At 38.0% G+C, this 22690-nt stretch overlaps 2 protein-coding genes across 5 annotated transcripts in view; one reads left to right on the top strand and one right to left on the bottom strand.

Moving 5' to 3' along the window:
• The window catches only part of LONP2 (lon peptidase 2, peroxisomal), a 50944-nt gene extending 40184 nt beyond the window's left edge, over positions 1 to 10760 (top strand). Inside the window, exons 13-15 of the mRNA XM_068693894.1 lie at positions 2707 to 2914; positions 4157 to 4347; positions 6236 to 10760. Coding sequence (XP_068549995.1) covers positions 2707 to 2914; positions 4157 to 4347; positions 6236 to 6457 — 621 coding nt within the window. The 3' untranslated portion in view covers positions 6458 to 10760. The remainder of the gene's footprint in view (positions 1 to 2706; positions 2915 to 4156; positions 4348 to 6235) is intronic.
• Positions 10761 to 11199: 439 nt separating this feature from the next.
• Positions 11200 to 22690, bottom strand: part of SIAH1 (siah E3 ubiquitin protein ligase 1) — a 65237-nt gene continuing 53746 nt past the window's right edge. For all 4 annotated transcript variants that reach the window (XM_068693897.1, XM_068693898.1, XM_068693895.1 and 1 more), the window contains one exon: positions 11200 to 12603. In XM_068693897.1, the coding sequence (XP_068549998.1) occupies positions 11753 to 12601 (849 nt within the window). In that variant the 5' untranslated portion in view covers positions 12602 to 12603 and the 3' untranslated portion in view covers positions 11200 to 11752. The remainder of the gene's footprint in view (positions 12604 to 22690) is intronic.

Genomic DNA, 22690 nt, shown 5'->3' with positions numbered 1-22690 from the left:
GAATCCAGTTGCTGATGGAACTCTAAACCCTTTTTGTTTGTTTGTTTGTTTTCCAGGGAAATAACTTTGTATCTAATCTATTTCCAATGACAGTTCATCTGGCCTCTAGGGCTAAAATACTGCAGGATTACTTGTTGCTTTTAAGCTTGAAATGCAGACTCATATAAAGCTGTTATAATGAATTGAACATAATATTCAAGCCAGTATTCTGATTTCTACAAATGGTGTTTATTAGTTTTGTAAAGGTGCTAAAAAGTAAATTAAATGGTGTAAATTTGTGCAAAAGTTCTGGTCACTTCCAACTGTACTCCCCGTAAGAGTAGAATTAATCAAGTAAGTATGAAAGATTGTAGGCCAAGAAGTGAATGTGACTTTCCTTAGATGTTCTGACTAGTTTTGAACTTGCTCTGGAGTTGATTATTCTTTTAAATTTGGTGGTGCAGCTGTGTTGACAAATAACTTTTGCTATTTTGTTCCCTTTCTACAGGAACATAGTGCAAGTAAAACTTTTAGAGTGTGCTTCTCAACTCCAAATATATAAATACAGGAGTGCTGGGTTGGTTTGGTTTTTCTTACATGAACATGCTTATAAGCATTTGATGCTGGCCTATATAACCTGAAATAAGGCTGACTGGAGCTTTTGACTTTTATATCAAAGGCTTTTTAAATGTTTCTATATTTAGTAGGCAAATTAAGTAGTGCATAAGTAGAAGTAGAGATGAATCCACACAGCATCAATTCCCTGAGCAGTTTAAGATTAATTTTCATGTGCTATTTGCTGCATGTAATAATGAGGAAATAATTTTCAATACACATCCCTCTATAATTTTTCTCAGTGTAAGTTGCTCAGGTAGCCACATAAGTCCTGTTTTAGTGAATTTTCCCCACTAACCTATAATTCCTTTGATATTTTTTTTTCAAGTGTCCCCAAGATTCTTCCAAATGAAGAGTATAACTCCCATCTCAAAAAACAACACTAGCCAATCTGAAATTCTTGTCATTTTCTGGTTTTGTAGTCTGCAGCACACCTCTTTTCTTTCTCTACCTAGCCTTTAAAGCTTTGCTTTTGACCTGCACTTTGCCATTTATAATTAGTTGAAATGAAGATACAGTGGAGGCGAGGCAACCCCTGTGTCAGTACTTGGATGAGACTAAGCAAACAGAACAGAAAATATGATGTGACTTAATTGATTTGTTGTCCTCCAGGGAATACCTTAAAATGAGTGATTCATCTTTTACCTTTTCAGTGCATTGCTTGTATGTTTTCTGCAAAGGTCTCCCAGCAGAAAGGCATGACAGATTACTCAGCTCATACTTGTAGAATTAATTCATTTATCACAAATAAATAATTTTACATGTCACTCTCCAGAACAAATGTTGGAATAAATCACATGTTATGGCTTTGGAAGAATAATCTTGACAACGGTTGAAAGTGTAAAAGACTTGATGAAACATTTCAACACAGCATGCTTTGGGGGGAAGAGCTTTGTGGCATGTCCAGCTTGTTTGCAGTATTTCTCTTTTGTCTTGGAATTCAGGTTGTTTATTTATTTATTTGTTTGTTTGTTTGTTTGTTTCGTCTTCCTTCAACCACTAATTCTGCTCAGGTAGCAAAGCACTACTGGCTTTGCATGGAGAATTCATCCATTTCAGAAATGAATCAAATTAATTTTCAATTCTGTATTTCAGTAGCAGACAAAATATTTTAAAACAGCCTATTGCTTTACTTTACAAAGGCATATTTATCTTTGCTCTACGCACTGCCTGACACAGTAAAAACTTCCAATTTCTGTTCTACCTTGTAATAAATACCTAACTTGGTAGTTCAGAACGTGCCGAGTAGCTGTATGATTTGTCATCAGGGTTTCTTCCACTCCTTGTAGCGTAGGAAAACAAAAGGACTTCCTATATGTTCTAAAACTGTCTTTCACATAAAGGAAAAAAATAAAACCTGGAACCTTCTTGGAAAATATCCTGCCTCTTTCCTTCTCTGAACGCAGGAGACTGGCGTTCAGACACTTGAATTGCTCACATCAGTGACTGGACACAGAGCTTAGATAAGTAGATCATAGTCTTGTATGGAGCAGAGATCTTGCTTAATTACTTTTAATTACTAATGAAGGCAGTCAGATTCTCCATCCTTTCACATCTAGCCTGCTAGCACACTCAAGTACTTTAATTGTTCAAAATTATTTGTAAATGTTTGCCATGAACATTTGAAATGAGCGCATGAATCACTGTGTTGTGAGACAGGAGTTTGAGCAATGAAACCACTTTTAAAAAAGCCCAAATGTTAGGGAACATTCAGGCTTAGAATTGATTTTTCATGTAAGTAACAAGAATCAGGACAAATATGACTTAATCCATCTGCTGGAGGTATATAAGCATTCAGTCAGGATTGACTAAATACTTGAAGTCCTTTGAAGTGAAAAGGAAGATTGTCATTGAACTGCTGGGGGTGGGGAAGGTTGCAAGAGCGATATATCCAGATGTTTGCCATTGCCTCAAGCTAAGCAGCCACATACAGGTCCTATTGCTGTAATTAATGTTTACATGTAGGCAAAGTTACTGCTGCATAAAAAAGTAAATGAGATCAGACACTTGGGCTTAACCCTTGTGTTTTAATCAGTACAGCTGTTTTGAAAACTGTTATTGCAATAGCTTTGTTAGGATTATTTCTGAAATTGTTTCTTGTGGTCCCTTCAGGTATCTGAACGCTTAAGCCAGCCAGGAGTGGCCATAGGCTTGGCTTGGACTCCGCTAGGGGGAGAAATCATGTTTGTAGAAGCCAGCCGCATGGACGGGGAAGGTCAGCTGACTTTGACTGGTCAACTTGGAGATGTCATGAAGGAGTCGGCACATCTTGCAATTAGCTGGCTGCGCAGCAACGCAAAGAGATACCAGCTGACTAATGGTAGGTAGGGAAAAAATGACAAATGTTCCACAGTCATATTGCCTTACAGACGTGTGCATCCCTTGACCTCTTATTGCAGGAGGTGTGCACATTTAGGAAATATTAATATCACATGAAAATTAAATGTCCTAAAACATGCTGTCTTAAAATAATTCAACATGCTGTCTTTAAGTAATTCAATAGATTGCAGCAGTGGACGTTACTTGTACTTGTGGAAACGTAGCAAGCGTTACCAGAGGAAATGTTTTTCCAGCAATCAGTGCTGTATGGAAGTTGAAATCTGCTGTAGCATTCCTAGTTGGTTCTTCTGCCGATTTCTGCCCAGCTGAGGGTTTAGTGGCCTCATGAGCAGGCTTGGTGTAGGCAGAACACGAGTTGTCACTGCAGCCTCCCACTCTGGTCAGTCCCTGCCTGCAACAGCCCGGGGTTGGCCTCTGTGCCCAGATGCGTCTGGGAGTTGTGGCAGACACTGCTCCTTATGCGTTTTTCTACAGCCTTGCCAGCAGCAGTTTTGTGATGTGTGAGATACTCAAGGCTATAGTTTTCCTCTAAAATTAAGGTAAAGCTTCCAGTAAAAGTAGGTTTTTATAGTTTGGTTTAATATTTTGGGAATTATTTAGGCTTATATAGTAACTGTTGAAGTGCAGTGAAATAGGAACTTTATCCATATTAGTTTTAACTCTTTTTTATTACCATCTTTGTAGTTTGATCATTGTCTGAATAGTCAAATAATAGCTAAATAATTGTCTGTCATCTATCATTATTTATAGAAGTTTAAATAAATTAAAAAAATACATCTTGAACATAGGAAATGCTGCCAGCATTAACAGCGTAAACTAGAGAGGTAAACATATACACAGTTATATCCTATAGGTGAAGTAAGGTGAAAAGCTGTAAATAAGAGATCTACTTCATTACATTAATACTGCATTTTTTTTAAGATAGCTGCTTTTGTGTGATATGTTCTCTGAAAATTTACATTTATAGTTTGGGACATAAAACTAAAAAACTATGTAGAAATTCCTTGGTCTCTACATTAATCCCTATTCTGAATTTCCCAAGCCATGCAAATGAGTTATATCCCCTCGCCCTCCTGTACCTATGCAATATAGTGTTGGTTTTTCAGCACAGTTTAAAAAATAGTGGCAAGACTTTTAGTTCTCTGGTGGCCTTTCAGAATAAAGACCAGGAACAAAATGGGTTTAGATTTTTCACATTCAAACCATTCTTTTTTTCTTTCAGCTTCTGGAAGTTTTGATCTCCTTGACAACACTGACATCCATCTGCACTTCCCAGCTGGAGCTGTCACAAAAGATGGACCATCTGCTGGTGTTACCATAGTAACCTGCCTTGCTTCTCTCTTCAGTGGGCGGCTGGTGTGTTCAGATGTAGCCATGACAGGAGAAATTACACTAAGAGGCCTTGTTCTTCCAGTATGTATCGTTTGAGAAAAGAGCTAAGTTGTATTAATTCTCCATATTGTACGTGTAAAGTCTGTTTCTAGCCATTTACAAAAGCATGGTCTTGCTGGATCATTCCTTTAGCAGCAATCCAGTCTCTTTTGGTGTAATTGTAAGAGGCTGATGGAAGCCAGCCTAGGTTAGAGCTGTATATGCATGTGCCTGCTTTGCATTTAATGTTAAAAATGGCCTTGATGCTGTTTTCAGGAAGTGCACATTGTTAGCACGTCTAGTTAGAAGGGAAACGTAGAAATCCTAAAATTCAAGATAGTTCCAAGATAAATATATTGCAATTTCAACACATGCTACCTAAAACTACTAGTACAAAAGTATCTCTGGTTTGACTGAAAAGTTGTTTTTTTTTGAGCTCTCACGGTAATTTCATGTAGGTTACTCTCAAAATTCTCTGTGTATTTTTAGACTCTACGTATATGTTGTTATTATATGTAGTTCAGCTGAATGATGTTCCCATAAAGCTTGTTAAAAGCATATGAGGGCAAAGGGAACTTTCAGCAAATACATTTTTAGTTTTAAGTATCAAACGGAGACTGGCATAATTGATTAAAACAGATATAGATGATCTATCATCTCATACCAAATAACGGACAAAGGAAGGATGAGGTTGGTATTCTGTTTCATGCAGTAGAGTAAACCAGAGCTAACATAATTAAAGTAACAGACTGGAAGGCCCTCAGAAGTAGTGTTCTGGTGGCCATTATACTGACAAGATTGCCTTTTGTTAAAGGCTCTGGTGAAAAATAAACAACTGCCTTAACTCTGATTTGGTTTAAGTTTGCTGAGCTTTCCGAATAAAGTGCTTTTATTGCACCAGTGACCAAACTTTGCCTATTGTTTAAGGTACAGAAGTTACTCGTCTGTGCTAAATCATTTATAAAAAATGACTCTTACCTTCTTTCTGAATGTTGGCTAGGATCTATTATTAGTAATTTTAATTTATGCGAGCATGCCATTAACTGCATCTGCTGCCTGAAAGAAAGCAATGTGGTGAGTATTCAGTAGTAGTGTCCAGACTAGACTGTGATCACTGTGAAGATTTATGGCTCTCTGTTACTTTGATTTGCAGAAGCCTAAATAGTACTTTTTGCTATAATACAAGCCTTTCTTTTCCTCTAAAGCACCATAAAAGTACAGGTTTCTTCTGTAAAATGGTCTTAAAATAGGATTTGAAAAAGTTTATGGGGAAGAAGCTATAGCTGCGACTAAAAGAAAAACTAATTTTAAAACCATCTTTACATGTCATTACAAACTCAAAATAGGTAGCTTATTGAAGTGATACTTACTTTCCTAGAGCAAAGCCATCTTTGCACTTTTGGGGTACAGATTTGTATTTTCTTTTGTTTAACTCAAGTAATTTGTTGTGTAGCATTGCATCTGTAAGATTTTTCCCCTTTTCCTCTTCTAGTGCTGCCTTTATTTTGAAAAACTTTTGTTCTTACATAGGCATAGGATTTCAGCATGCCACCTTTATTTGGAAAATAATTTCTGAAAATGGATGACTTTTCAACTTCTGATACTTGTACCTGCATTCCTAGATAAATTTTTAATCCAGAGAGATTTTTTTCTTCAGTTATGGAAAAAGAGTGCTGTAGCATAACGTATTTGGAACTAGATGATCTTCAAAAGTTCCTTCCAATCCAAACCATTAATATATTTCCCTTGTTAAGCACATAATGAGGTAAAACTACTGCTAAATTTTTAATTACTTCACTAAATGATTGGGGGAAGGAGATCATTAAAATTTAACTCCTGGTGTGACTTCTAAATTTGTTACAATAATTACTTTATGGGAGTAGCATATATATATGTAAAAAACCCTCTGATATTTTTTTTTCCTCATTAGGTTGGGGGAATTAAAGACAAAGTCCTGGCAGCACACCGAGCTGGACTGAAGAGAATTATCATTCCTCAAAGAAATGAAAAAGATCTTGAAGAAATTGCAGTGAACGTACGGCAAGATTTGACTTTTATTATGGCAAGCTGTCTGGATGAAGTTCTTAATGCAGCTTTCGATGGAGGATTTTCAGTTAAGCCCAGAGTTGAGCGTTTGAATAGTAAACTTTAAGTAGCCAGGCTGAGATTAACTTCTATATAAAGTTTTAATAGAGATCAGTAACTATCAAGTATAAATATGAGGTACATGTGATTGTTTAAACGTGGGTGTAAGTGCAATCAAAATAAAAATATTACTTCAGCAGTTAAGAACCCAAAACCGCATTTTATGGGCATATGCTACTACAAAGAACCTTGGGGAAAAAAACTTCTCTTCATAGTAGGTTTCAAGCATAAGCTGAAGTTCTTGAGAACTATTTGCTTACTTTATCTGGTATGTATTTTATATAAACGTCAACAGCTGATTATATCTGTAAAGGGGGAAAAATCCCTAGACAGGGAATAGTATGCAATTTGTGTGTTCAGAAGACACAAACTGCAGCAAATGCTGCCTAGCAAGAGGAGCTAATAGAGATGGGATGTCACCCTGATTTGGTGCAGTTTTCTTATTTAGGAAATAGCATTGAAGCAATATACTATGGAGCAGTGACATCACAGGAAAAACATTTTTTGAAATTTAAAAAAATACTTAAAGGATTTAACCAGATGCAATATAGTCTAAATTAAGTAAGTCCTCACAAGCACTCACAAGAGTTATAGCATGTAGCAATGTCAATGTAGATATCATTTTCAAAACTAAATACAGGAATGCATTAACTTTTGTCTAGGAAGGGAGACAATGCACTAAGGTTCACATATGCGAAGTAGTACTTACAGCACTGGAAGTAGGTGGCGTGTACTTGAAGACTTCATGAGAAAGACTGAGCATGGTAACACTTTGGAGGGATGAAGTACACGTCCTTAATTCTTACCCAATACAGAACTGGGAATATTGATTCTGGGATGCTTGTTTAGACTCTAAAATTAAATCAATTTAAGCAATGTCAAGAAAATTACTGGATAGTTAAATTGCATTAGGTACTGCACACTGTGAATAATGTAAGGTTTTAGAAAGTGTGTCAGTATCCTATCTGAGCTGATAGCTTTGTCTCTTATCTTCCCTTGAATGCTAGAGAAAATAGAAATTTAACCTTATGTAAGCTACAATTCTTGGGTTTCTCACTGTTTTACACTAGGGTCAAGCACAAGAGAAAACCTAGTATCATAGTCCATTCTTGCTCATTAATCCTGAAACAAACTCAAATGTCCTTGAAACCAATAAATCAAAATTAGCAGCTTGTTTTGCTTTATTTTCCATAGGTACAAACAAAGCTGATTTACCTATTTACCTGGAACTTAACATTAATTGTATTAATAAATTCAGTGGGTATTTCTGCACCTGACTTATAAGATCTCAAAATTTTCACAGAAGACTTCATCTAATAAAACATTTTAAAAAAAACACCTTTGTTTTACTCTTTTAAGAATTAATTATACTCTTAAGTAATTCACTAGCTAAGTTCCAAGGTTAAGAGTCAACAAGGAGTCTTTATGTTTTCTGCCTTACAGAATACTTGAACACAAAAAGTACAAAAAAAAAAAAAAGGGCAATCAGTAAAATAGCAGGAATGGTAACTAATATCCTGCTTGGCCTTCACTCAACACCAGTAGGGGAGAAAAAAAATGTTCTCTTTACCAAACTTAATTAATATCAAATAACAATCCTGCAGTACTTATGCTAGTAAGAAAACAGATGTGCATGGAATTCCAGTGCAGTCTGTTTATACATACAGAAAAAATGCATTTTTTGAAAGACAGTAAATATAGGGTGTTTTTTTGAGGAAAAAAAAAAAAAAAAGGCTTCTACAGCAATTTCACTTCAGAAGAACAGGGAGTTGCTCCCCAAAAAAGTTGAGCAATGACTTTCTGCCACACCACTCCAATGTCTTGTCTACCTGGACTTTATCTAAAAGGTGAAGAATTTAATGTAACTCTAAAGATCTTTACCTGAATTTACTTAGAGATTTTCATGTTCCCACTTGTCACCACAAGAGGTGACTTGGTTATGTTACTTTGTTATTATTTTTTTTAAAATATAACCTAAGCATTACCCATTATAACAGCAGATAGTTACATTTAAGTGCATTTTATTTTCACGAAACACTCTAGAGAATAACAATCTGTGCAGCAGCAAACCAGAATATTAATGATCTTTTAAAGTAATTTTGATACACTAGGGATTATTCTGCTTTGCACTGACATTTAAGCAGACCTGATAATAAACATGAGCGTGTCCCTCAGAATATACCATAAGGTAACTAAGTTTATCAAAGGTAAAAGTCAGCAGTGGTAGTTCCTTTCCTCTATCCACAGTCCACACTCTAAGTTGCTACAGATAAAACTATCCCACTAGTGCAGTTCATGTTTTTAATCATAGTGGCTTTGAAACAATTCTGAATAATGCAATGGTATAGGTTAGCAATACAAAACAGTTCATCTGCTTCAATTTAAAGCAATATTGCAAACAAAAACTAATCAGAAACTAAAAACAGAATCCAAATATTTGGATTTGTCAAACATTTTCCTTTTAAGGCTTTTTGTTGTTTTCAAGGCAATGAAAAACAATGGAGGTAGTAATAGGGGATAAATATAAGATCTACTGCATTTCATCTATTAGAGACAAACTTGAATACTTTCCCAATACAGCAAAGAAAAATAGTACTTTCTAAAATAAATAGCTAATGCTAAGACATTGGCAGGCTTTAACACACCATTTATTTTAAATAAGGTAGTAAGCTGTACAGATTTTTAGTACGTTTTCTTTTTTCATATATAACAGAGCAAGGTTTACTTACCAGATCCTCAAACTACTTAGAGGAGACCCACTGAATTATGCTTCCAATACTTTTGAGGATCTGGGCCTATGTATAATTTTAGTCATTCCATCCGATGATGGGCATCAAATGTTTCATACAGGTTTGTGTTGTTTTGTCTATTACACCAAACAGAGTACCGACTTACATCATAGTAGTAAGTCCACCATATGTTAGTTGTGCTATAGCGTGTCATCTGTAAAACACAATGAAAAAACAGTCTGACCTTATCAATTAGCTTCTAAAGCTCATTACAAATGCCCTTTTTTGTCCCCTTCAGAATCATACTCTCACGTTCCAGCCTAAACAAAAATCACTGTGTATCAGTGCAGAAAAGTTTCAAGATTCACAGTTCTTCTGGGGACACAACACGAGTACAGGCAGCAGCAATCTCAAGTAACTTGCACACTTACACAGCCCTGTGACATTCCAGTTGCAACTATCAGGCTGCTCAGGGCAACCCTTACAGGTTCTTAGCTAGATTTCCTTACAGAACTTGAGCCGAGAAGCAGATAACCTTGGCAGGTAAACTCCAGTCCAAGCCAGCCAATGAGGAGTGAATAAGGGTGAGCTGGTGAGTACACGTATGCCTATACAATCTATTTGCGTATTTAGCTGAGTTTCTGTCAGTACACCAGAAGACAAAACTTGGGTAAATATAGACAAGCTTAATTAGGTGGGAGTAATTACTGAGTTCAGAAGACTGCAAACAATTAGTTGTCTATTTGGTAAAGAAAAAAAAATGCTAGATTGAAGGATTTGCTTTGAAACATCTACTGTCACAGTACATCTTTTAACTGAAATCTGTGCAAAATTTTAACAGCCTAAGAAACAAATTATAAGAAGTAATTTTTTTTCTTTCATTACACAAAACTAATTGTGGCTGTAGTAGTGTATGTATCCAACCTGAGGGGTTTTATGCTCCTTACCTGTACAACTACTTACCTTATGCACCAAAATAATATGAACAACACTTGACTTAACAAAGCAAGTTCTGATAAGAAAGTTAAAGACAGTGCACAGTAAATAAACTGTATTTTAATGTGTTACAAAAGTAATTCATAGCCAGACTACCTCTCTGAACAGATGCCCATTACTACTAGGTTTGACAAAGATTTCCTTTAAATAGCTTAAGATGAAACAGCTTTTCACCTTATTCTTTTTTTCTGTCTCTCTGTTTTGTAACACAAATACCATTATACATTCATGGTTATTTTTTTCACATATAGGCAGTCTGCATAAAGCCCAGTATCCTACAAAAGCTTTTATGGCTGGTGAATCATACCTGTGAGAGATTACTTGTATCTGACTGTGTATCATCACTAAAACAATATACAAAAATCAGTTCAAGAAATTACTTTAGTAATAACAAAGAGACATGAGGACAAGAAATTGAGCAAGAGTAGTAGTCATGTGTCAAACTTTGAGCTAAAGCAAAAAGCAAAAAATTGAATTTTAATTTGCCAGGTATTCTTTTAATGAGAAATATAAAAAGATTGCAAACATCTCGTTCTGACTGCCCTTTTTTTTGTTTTGTTTTGTTTTGTTTTTTCTTTTTTTTTTTTTTAAACAAATGGTCTGTTTTATAGTTACAAATACTGTGCAAGACAATACCTTCTTTGTACTGGAAAAACAACAAATACAAGGATGCAATTGAGTTTATAAGCATCTCTAAATTTGAAACGTGATTTTTTTTTTAGTTTGGAAAAATCTTGGTAATTCATTTATGTTAGATCATAACTCAAAGTACAACAACATCTAGACCTGTTTTTAAAGGAGCTTTCTTTCCTGATACATCTTTGAACATAATTACTCCTTTCAAGTTCAATACATTCACAAAATAGCTCAGTTAAGAACAGCATCACCAATGAATTGACTACTGGAAAGAGACAAAATTTACCAAACATACAGAAATATTAATTTTACCATAGCAATTATGCATATCAAAAGATGACACCTGTAGTTAATTTTAAAAAGATACAAAAAAAGAGAAAAACCTGAATTACAGAAAAGAAAGTCATATTTATTTAATGAAAAACTAGAAGTTAATAAAAATTAGCAAATACACAAAAAATATACACAAACAGCAGCAATACTATGTAGTGACTTACAAAGGAGGGAGGGAGGGAGGAGGGGAGCGGGATGCAGCGGCCAGAGACCAAACCGCTCAACATGGCTTGTCAGTCAAAGGGGGAGGAAAAGAACACGAACAAAAACACGAAACAGTATCCTTTTCAACAGTACAATCAATCTACAAACAAGTTTTTAGAATTATTTTACAACATTTCCTGTAGAATCAATTCTGAATACAAAAGATGCCCATTTTGGGTGTATATATATTTTCAGTGGTTTACTGTTGACTTATTTTAAATATATTAGTGTTACTACATGCAACTGCTTCCTGTAATTTAACAGCCTTTCCTTTTATTTACCTTCATATGTCTATCCTCCATCTACCAAATAATTTGTCTGACAGTCAACGATGGTTACCCTAGTTTCTGCTAAGTTAAATGCAACGGTTTTCAACACTGGCCTGAAGAGGTTTGATTGCCATTTCAACACATTGATATAGTTACATTGATGCCTAAATTGCCATTTTCTGCAAAGAGCTGTGCAATGCTGGTGTCAAAGACTAGACAGTCACTATTCATAATGGCTGTTGCAATTCCCTCATGGATAGATCGAGGAGTTGCTTCCCAAGTCAATCGCCGCCTATGACCGTTTAACTCAAGTCGATAAGCAAAGTTTTCTGCTTGCTTGCGTGTTCCTATCAGCTGTACAATCGCAAAGAACTGCTGGTGACCATCATATTTTTCCTGTTTCTCCAATACTAACATGAAATGAAAGCCAAAACAAGACTGCATCATAACCCAGTCAACAGCACCAGGAAGATTAATGTCTGTAGCAAGGAACACTATATCTTCTCCCTGAAGTGTGGTAATTGACTTATGTTGATGCATCAGATGTGGCATTACAGCATCCAGAGAACCTTGCCATTTACATGAAGCACCAGGACATGGACAGGAATAAGGCCTAAACTCACACAGCTCCTCATGGTCTGCTTTTTCTGTGTGTGGCAAAGTTATCTCACATCCGGAAGAGGCATATTTACACGGGAATAGTACAGAATTGGCAACTTTCTCCATAGCCAGGTTACGAATGGAGCCCAGCGGGCCTCGGCAAGTTGGACAGCACGTAAGTTTGGGGCGACAGTTGCTACAAACAAGATGGCCACTCTGACACTGAAGAATTGGTGGCAGCACATAGTCAAAACAAACAGGACATTCAAAGAGACTAGCCAAGTCATTATTGGAAGCTGTAGTGCCAGTCAGTGCAGGCACCCTCTGTGATGGCGTACACTTTGAAGTACCTGTAGGTAGTGCTGTAGCAGTCTGACGGCTCATTTCTGAAAGAGAAGAGAGAAAAAAAACAATGAGGATAGAGTAGAGATTACAGCTAAATGCATTTTATTTTCTTCTGCACACACTATTTCTTGATTTGCAAAGAAGTTTCAAAAGAAACTAGATAGAAATGGAAGCAAACCCTAAATATGTAATGGCAATTGTGGGTGCTTTACATGTAGATTATCAGCTGTGCTCCACAGGACAGACAGATCTATGCCATGCAAATTTAACAAGGGACGAAATTCTGCTAATTACTCTGAAGTGGAATTTACCTATTGGAAGCTGCAGGGTAAATGAGTAAAGATATGCTTAATGTACGTGAAATCCTTAAAGTTTTTTTTGGGGGGGGGGAGGGGGGAGGGGGGAGTGTTTTGGTTTTTACTATTGCACTTTCAAAACATTCCATCCAGATTAGTTGACAATTAGTGTAGCAAATGGGCACACTACACAACAATTATCAAGCTGAATTTTAAGTTGCTGTGTATTTAGTAAGATGAGAAACTAGCCATTTTTAATGAACACACAAACTTCAAGATAGGACCTCTGTAATCCTGTTTACTGTATAAGCATTAAAAAAAAAAAAAAAAGTAACAAGGAAAAACACAAATAAGATCACTACACTGCTTTTTCCCAGGATAGGATATTGACTCATTTTCTTATTTTTAAGTCCTACAGCTTAAGCAGAGCTATTGCTTCCACTTGCTGAACTAAGCCATTTGCGAAAATATCAGAAAAGAAACACAAAACATTTAATTGAATATCACAAACAAAGAAATTCACAAGATGAAATTTGAGAATTAGTTTTAATATTTAAGTACTCAAGTATGCCCACTACCTTGAAAAGGCACTGTTTACAAAGTTTTACATTCAGTGGAACAGAACTAAAAAGTTCAATTTTTTCAGATGTCCCCAAACCGATGTTAACAGCTGTCTGACCAAACAGTTCTCTCAAGGGTTCAACAGTGGTAAAAGTCCCGTATTTCTTACTGCATATGGATGCTTCGCTTTGTACTGCACCCCCTCAACTCTCCTCCTAGTTGTGCAAAAGGAATCACTAGTAGACCCAGGAAAAATAATCCTTCAATTTTGAAAAATGAACCTTAGGTTAAGTAAAATGCTATCCAAAATTGGATTTCATTACACAGTGACATTATTCTCAACCAACTGAAGTGTTTCTCTGCAAGTACACCAGCTCTGTACCCGTCATGTATGTATAAAGCTCTCAAAATAAACCTCATCTTTAATCTCCTTTGTATTTGACATGGGAATATTAGGCAATAGGCAAGCTTCCCATATTTAGAATCATTTCAACCACAAACAAACTTACTCATACTTGGACCAGATACCTCAACGCAGCATACTGTGCGTGCTTTTGCAAGACACACGTTATTCAGGGCATCAAGTGAACAAACAAAGAGATCCCAACAGGCAAAATAACTTATCCCTTGACATTCACAAAGTAACCAACCATAGGCAGGCAATTTTACCCTTCTACAAAACCAGCTCTCTAATCCAAGCTAGTAAAACATGGGTGGCTAAGATTCGGTGTTCAGTTGCTGACTGTGTCTCACACACCCACTAGCAGCAGCATCTCACCCCTCCCAAGTCTCTTTCAACTCCAGCTTGTTGGACACACAATACCCAGTTCTCATCTTTGGAACTAAAGCCATACAATGGTTTGCGCTGCTGGACCTTAACTGACAGTGTGGAGATAGGAAAGGAATGCTTGTTTCTTTCGCCTTATTTTCCTACTGTAAGGCATTCTACTGAGATGGAAAGTCCAAGTTATCTGTGACAAAACAAATCTACGTTCAGGGGAAGCGATACTGCACCAGCTTGCTGCAGCAGAGGGATCCAAATGATAAGCCCCTATGACAACTGATCACTGCTGCTATTTTTCCCCAACACCCGTAGGTGGGAGACTCACGATGGCACACTGCAGTTCTGTGGTCTACGAGAACAAATTATACACAGAGAATGATTGTACACAGCAGAACAAACTCTTACCACGACATTTGCTTGGAAAGAGCTTAGAAATTGCATGCATATTCATACATAAAATTCTGAAAACGTTTCCTTTCAGAAATTGCAAACACATTTCAGAAAAGCTTGTGCATGCTTCATCTAACCTGAACCCACACATCCTGATTCAGGGATCCCCAATAACCCTCAGATAACACTGGTGAAAACCAGGGTGTCAGACCAGTTCCCTAGGCAGTCAGACTAGCTGGGTGAGCTTTGGTTTGCCTAATTACACCTCCCAGAGCCCATACAACAGTTAAATTAAGCAACCTACAAGCTTTGCAAAAGACCTTATGCACAGAGGCACTTCCCACTTCAGCTTTCTAAGCTCCAGAAGCACTGAGGAAGATGAGAATTGTACAGCCGTGCTTTACCACTTCTGTATGAGACCAGCCTTTACGCACAACTTCCACAACCAAGGGCCATCCAAATGAGTGGGGAATGGAAATGAGCAGGAAATCTGTGAACCAGACCATTGAGATTAACAAGCAAGGAAGAAACTGGATAAATCTATAAACTGTAATTTACCAAGCCTAGACCTGCCCAGAGCCTACATTTCCATCTCCCCTGTTAATAGAAAAGATGAATAATGCATCATGATGGCAAAGAAGTTGATTGTTTATAGCTGTCTTAAAAGCTACAAGTTTATCACAAGTAGAAGTGCTAACAGTGTAACACAGTTAACCTCTATTCACCCCTGCTGAATTCCCCCCAAATATAATTACAAACCAAGTAAAATTGGAAATAAAGTTTAAAGGTATTTTTAGTTATAAAAGCCTTTCTATAGGTAAAACCAAAACAAACCGAACTACATGCACTACTACTCTGTTCCTCCACAGTGGAGATAAATCTCTGGGAAGCACCAACAACCGACAGAGTGCCGGGTGTGCGTCTGCAAAAATACTAGATCCCACAACACACATTATTCGAATATTGTACAAATTTGTAAAAAGTTCAGCCAATGGGAAGAGTGAAAAGGGAAAAATGGTATTTTAAGAATTCCTTGTTCTAGATCATGGAAGAGCAATGCCCTTGGCAGAAGCAGCAGGCACTAACCTCTCGTGGAAACTCCCCTGCATCCCAAAATGCACCCCCCTGCTGTGCCATGGGCCAGGCCCCACCCCAAGCCCCAGTTCGCATGGAGCCCAGCAAGGCACAGCCCCGTGGCTGCAGCACCAGGTGCCCAAACTGCCACTGGGGCAACCCCAGGGCAGAGCAATGGGACAGCACCGGAGCACAGAGCACGGCTGCACAGGGCTCTGGGCCGAGGCAGCACCGTGGGGGTACCAGCTTCAGCCGAGGCGCGTTGCCATCAGTGGCTCTGGCAGCACACAAACTGAGGCGACAGCATCTGGGTCAAGGAAGTCATCTTAATAACGCTTTCCTCCTGCTCAAAATTTCCATCCTGCTGAAGAAAGGCTGTGGAACCTTGGATCAGCCCTGTGACGTGCAAGTAGAGGCCACCTACCAAAAACGTCAGTAACTAACTAAATACCAGCAATGTTTAACAGTCACTGCCGTATGTGCAACACGTGACATCCCCACCTGTTACGAGTCAACAAAGTTTCTAGCCAAAGCAGGCATGGTTGAGAAAAGCCACAGAAATGGCCTTTGAGAAATTCATCAGGATCACGCCCTGGAGTGCTGGACACAGGCCCTGGGCTCTCCCTCCTGCGGCTGTCCCATGAGCAAAGCCCCCAGCACCCCGCAATGCACCATCACCTGGGGCACGGGGCCTGCAGGGAGAGTCCATGCAGCCCCAGCAGGGCGAGGAGAACCACAGTGCGAATGGGAAGAGGTGAGAATCTGACTGGGGAAAAAGCTGGGCTGCAGTGCAGACAAGAGGGAAGCAGTTTCAAGAAAAGTTCATAAAGAGCGTGGATCTCACATGCCATGGCAGTAACGGCAGCGTACGCGAATAGATTGACACCAGCTCAGCTTCTCACCTTTCAAAGGCATTAGCTCCAGACCCATCCTTGAAACTAAATCTCTCCCATCTCACCGAAATAGAGGGCACCTTCGACAACTTCAGGTTAACACCAGCCACTTCTGAAATATCTTCACTCATTTTGAACAGATAAGACTTGGGGTTAGTATTTTAAATTCCTTTTGAGAGGGTGACTGAATATGAGTTTTGGGAAAAAAGAAAACACCACAAAACCCACAAAACTTCATACAGTCATCTTAATGGCTGGAACAGAAAAAAAAAATCTAACTGTATAATGCTGAAAGAATAGTTCAAGGACAGAAAAAATGTGTTATCACAAGTTTCTAGATGTGATGCAATAAAATCTTTCTTCAATCACATTCAGAACTAATTGTATCCAGAGACTCGCATTCAAAATTTATAAACTCTTAATGCCTTACAGACATCAACAAGATAATACAAAATCTTTTAACTTCTTCAACTGTACAATCATATTTGAAAATTAGACTTTTTTTTTTAATACCCATTACAGAGCACTGGAAATTAGATCACTTGATAACAACGTTTGAACTTGTGGCAAACACTGACAGTTTACTCTCTGAGATGGCTACATCAGCCAAAGAATGTCAAAACCCAAAGGCTAAATGAACTGCTGAAAATAATGATTAGACTAGTCTAAATAATAACACGAAAGTAGATACAGAAAAGTTAGAGAACATCATGAGAAATTTGTACGATGTAATATCTGTAACATCTGTAAATATTACAAGCAACAAATTAAAAAGATTCAAAACCCACCAATATTGCCCTGGTGGCAGAAGGAAGGTTTACTGAACGCAAGAGCAGCATGTGTGCCTATTTAGCAAAAAGGATGGTGCACGTGTGTGTATACACATACACACCAAGTACGTAATCTCATGCTCAAGTAACTCCAAGTGTTACTGATACAGAAAACCCAAGTGAATATTATCTTAAGAATGAAGGTAATTAAAAAGCACACTTTGTTCCTATTAAAAAGGGGCACCCTTTTAAGTAGGGAACTTCCTTGCCATTTTTAAAGTGGCACTAGGTTAATTTCATATTAAAAGTCCTTAGGACACTGCATTTTTGTTCCATGGCTGCACAATTATGAAAAAGTCTTAATCCGCTGGGGATAAAGACTCCAGGACTACAGCAGTATGTACAAGCCGGTTCCCCAACTGCATGTGCTTAGTATTTCTGAAAATAATTTTCCAAGCAATTTATCTTTCCTCTGTCCCCTCTCTTGCACTCATGTTAGCCCAATGTACAGCAAAACAGAAGGGAAAGAGGTTTTGGCAGGCTCTATTGAAAATACCGTACATTGCCCTCACCACCACCACACCTCAGCAGATACATACGGCACAAAATATATTATGCACAAGTATCTCAGAGAGTAACTTCAAAGTATTTGTTGTTTGTTGTATTTGTAAAGTATTTGTTTGGGGCCCATTTTTTTCCATTTTGAATTCTGCAAAACTTTAGATCACAAAAAGCCTGGCATAGTTAATGTCAAATGTATGGCTCCCTATGGAAACCTGACACTGTTAGACGCAGAAGTACATCGCTGCTCACACAGCCTCTGTGCGTACTGACCTGCTTCAAAATTTTAGAAGCATTTACAGTTCATGACATAAATTATTAATCAACTACATAACCCAATTTAGTCTCCATCTACTGTTTTTAATTTATGAATTAAGAATTTTTCCAACCCTTACAGACACCGTTTGCTTTGGTGCCCTTAACGATACTCTATTTGTTATTTCAGACACCTCAGGGCTGCTCTCCATAACAACCAGAAGCCAGAACAACCCAATCTAACAGTGTATTTTAAGCCAATACAAAAATTAAAAATAATAAAAACGGCAGATCTCATGATTATTTCATTTTGGAAATGAAAATTAAGATTCCAAATTCTTTTCCAAGTAAATTTTGGAAAGTATCACCTCTCCAGCTCACCTCCTTGCCACACAAGGTTACTGTAATTTCCACTGCCTTGCAGTGACCCCATCTGCCTGAAATTGCAGGTATTTATTTCTTGCCTCCAGAAAGCAGCTCTCTACAGACATCTCCTTCCAATCATCAGGAAAGGAAACCCCCATGGATTTACAGTCATGGGACCGGTCATGCTCTTTGTGGCTACATCTGCAGCGAACCACCAGACCCTAACCCTCAGCGCATGCCTGATGCTATCGAGTCTGTCCTCTTGCACAGAATGCTATCACCAGTGAGTCACTACTAGTGGGCAATCCAGATCGTCTCCAAATTCAGCACACGTTACGTAGCAGATGAAAACAGCACTATGTAAACAAAATCAGCATATTATTACGCCCATTAAATTATAGCAACCTGTTTCTAATCCAATACAAAAACTTGAGCCTTGGCCAGTGTTGTTAATATCCATCATTACTATTCTGGCATAGATAGGAGAGTAGTTGAACATCCATCCAGAAGGTGGCCTATTTCTAGCTGCCAAAGATTTTCTTCCCAACAACCTTATAATGTACAATTAGGAAGGAAGAACATCCTATAGAAGATGTACAACAACCACATAAAACTTAGCATTCATTTTTAAATGCAAAGAACTTCATCAACTTCAAGAAGCGAATAACCCATATTCTGCTAGCCTGGGATATCAGGCTAAACTGCTGGGATAATTCCAGTCTTGCAATGAAAGACGAGCTCAGAAACAAAGTACACAGAGAATAAATAACTCCAAATTTCATTCTAGAACAAAAACTAGAAATGTCTGATCAATACCAAAAAACTAAGTCTGGCCCACTCACTGTACTACATAATCAGAGAACATCCCAGCTCTCACAGGTCTTACAGTAATGCTTAGAACTAAATAAGAAAACGTGTTTCTTTGTAAATTCAGACCATCAACACAGTATTATAAAGCAATACATGACATTTATCTCTCCCTCCTTTTAAGCTTGGAAGGAGAAAGCTAAGGGAACTATAAAGGACGTTTCTGAAAATTCAAGCTAGACCAAAAGCAATTTATCAAATGCTGCCACTAGAAAAATAAAACAGTGATATGTTAAACAAACTGGTATAAGCAACAATAGCAAAAATTATTGATCTTTGGCAGCCTATTGGAATAAAATAAAGTTAGGCTAGCGAAATAACTTTTTCCATTACATATAGCTACAAATATGGAAGAAAAAGAACCATTCTTTAAATACAAATCAAAAGCAAATGCTTGCATTAAAAGGCTGTTGACCATTTCCACATGAGAGTTTATCACAGTTTTCCCTTTCCAAAAGGAGCAAATAACTTAGCTTGCTGATACTGCAGAACACCCCCACCTGCCACAGAGGCGTCAGGATGGTGATACAGAAACACTGTACAAAGATGCTCATTCTTGCATTGTACCTTAAGTGGGGCTCTGGGACCAAAACCCTCCTCTTTTCTCAGCTCACCAGCTCTGTGTCCTCCACATCAATACCACCAGGCAGAAGCCAGAGCATTCCTTGACAGAGGACACCTGAACATCCAGCATGCCTGCACCTGGAACCTGTCCCATGCTAGCCTCCTCTAGATACCACACTAGAAGTGCTTTTCTGCAGTCTGCCAGAGCTTGAGCACAGTACTGCTGAGATAAAGCAGAAGTACTGATTTCAAAATAAAGATCATGGCAGAAAACACAGAATCTAACAAAATAAAGACAAACTTCATATGAAAATACATACAACTCTACAGAAACAACAATTATCAGGGAAAACAGTTTTATTTTTTTAGTAACATTTTGTTTTATTTTACTGTGCACTTAGCACTCCATCGGGATCCTCTTCCAGCAGTAGCTCTGAACTCTCATTTCTACAAGCACAGGTAAACAGTTACCTTTTTAAAAGTTCCAGGCTTAGCGCATTGCAATAAAAAGGCGGGCAGGCATACAAGGTGGCCAGCTACAAAGCAAGTTATTAACAGCACCAGGAAAAAAAAGCAAGTTATTTTTCATGCTGTAACATATGCCGCCACCCAGAAGCATCTAAAGCAGGAAGCATTTAATTCTGCTTTATGAGATATCATAGCTGGACTCTGTATACAAGTTAAGAAAAAAACAATAATACATGAAACAACAACTCTGTAAGCATTAACAACAAATCCTACCAAGTATGGCAATTTGGGGGCTGTGTTTCTGTCCTCAGTCTGACTTTGCAAAAACTATATTCTTCGCTGTATACTGTAATTGCCATGCAATATTGCATCACCATTCCTGTGTCTGTGGCAGACACGGGGAAGAGGGTGTGGTATGGAAGTGCCTACCTTAATTCAATAAAGCGCAACAAAAAGAAATACCTGCACTCTGAGGTGCTTTCACATGCAAAGTCTTCCAGAGATAACTATTCCAGTTCAGATTCCAGATCTGTTTTATGCTCAGTTACTTTCCTACATAACTAAATAGGGAGCAGACCATCAGAATAACCAGACCTGATGAAAGAAAAAGTCATGGCCCTCAAGAGACCGATCCCAACGCAGACAGCCGCTTTGCAGGAGGAGTCAGAACACAATTATGTATATAGACTATTTTTTGTGAAGATCTCTCTATTTTGTGCATTGCGTAGGTTCATACATATTTCCATCTCAGATAATAATCTATTCCTGTGATCTTTAATCTGTTCTGAATTGCTGTATGCAGGGCTGTGCCCTGGAACACAGTGGAGCCCTCTGAAGAATTGAAATGTGGCCTGTGGAGGGTGAACATGCATGGGAGGGCTTCGGGAAGTGAGAGCAGAGATCTTTGTGCCACAAGGTACATCAAACATGAACTCACGCATAAGGAGAACATCCAAGTTCCGCAGATCCCATAGCAGTGGCACTGGAGGCTGATTCACAGATTTGATTCTTTCCCATAAAAACAGATGTCCATCCACACAGGAGGACTGAATCAAACACCAGATTTCAGTTTTCCCTTTTTCAATGACTTGTTTTTTCCCTGCTCATTAGTTTTGAATCAACTGTTTCTGTGGTACTGTAGCACAGGGATTCGACCGTCACCATTAACAGTCTTTTTTTTTTAATTAATTATAGCAATGTTACTTGCATTCTCAAACTTGACTACTGGTAAGTTACCACTGTCGTATTTGGATCCAGAGCACCAGCGCTGCTGTCCATAGCCCTGCAGAACATGCTTCCCATGAAGACACGAGTTAGAACGTGGCTTTATCTCACGAATATGAGCACTCTTCCGCCAGCACTATCAACCTGAGGCACAGCAACCATATGCTATGAACTGCTGACTTCACAGACCACCACGTTACACAAGAAGATTCAGCATTCCTTGAAACCTGAAAAGCAGAATTAGTGGTACTAGAGCAGTCTGCGGCATGGGAAACCTGCGTTTAGTTCCTGCTCTGTCACAAGTTTCTGAGTCACCACAGGCAAGCACTTCCCTGCCTGTTCAAGGTTTTAAAACACTGTAAGTAGCTGCAAGTCTCAGACACCAATGCAAAAGGGAATGAACTAACATGGTAAGGATACTAAATTTACTCTGTAGACCCTTTTCAAATTCACTTCAGGTTAGTAGTAACTAAACATTATTACATGCTAAGTGGCACTACGTTAAATTATTTTTAAATTATTTTAACATCTCAAACTTTAAAGTCAACAATAGCCAAACTGTGATCACTCCTTACTTTCCAGAGAAATGGTTCAAGTCCTGCTCACATATGGAGGCTTCTATTCCTTCCACTATTTTCTACATCAAGAGACAAATTAGAGATGAGACTTTTGCAACATCCTTCTCATTAATTTTATTTTACCTAATCTGAAGGCCTTCTTCCATCAACTCCACATTGACATCCTATGGAGAACAAGTAATAGAAACCTCTCTTTAGGGGAATCCTCGTGTTACCAGAAAATTCTCACAACTTTCCCATGAAGATCCAACCACCCAGCTTTTGAAGCAAATGTTTCATATTCAGCAGAAAAGGAGCTCTCAGGCAAGAGAATTACATTTATTTTCTTATATTCCCATTAAATTCTCTTCAGATTTATCTAAATCACAAAAAAAAACAAAATGGGCTATTTTATGTATTCTTATTGCCTGGGAAATGCTTCATGGCATACAGAATTAAAATTCAGCCATAATCACTCTGAAGTCAGGCTTGAGTCTG

Source organism: Anas acuta, chromosome 10 (genome assembly GCF_963932015.1).
Source record: "Anas acuta chromosome 10, bAnaAcu1.1, whole genome shotgun sequence".
Taxonomy (NCBI): domain Eukaryota; kingdom Metazoa; phylum Chordata; class Aves; order Anseriformes; family Anatidae; genus Anas; species Anas acuta.
Note: the sequence above shows the minus strand (reverse complement) of the source record. Positions and strands in the feature narration are given on the sequence as shown.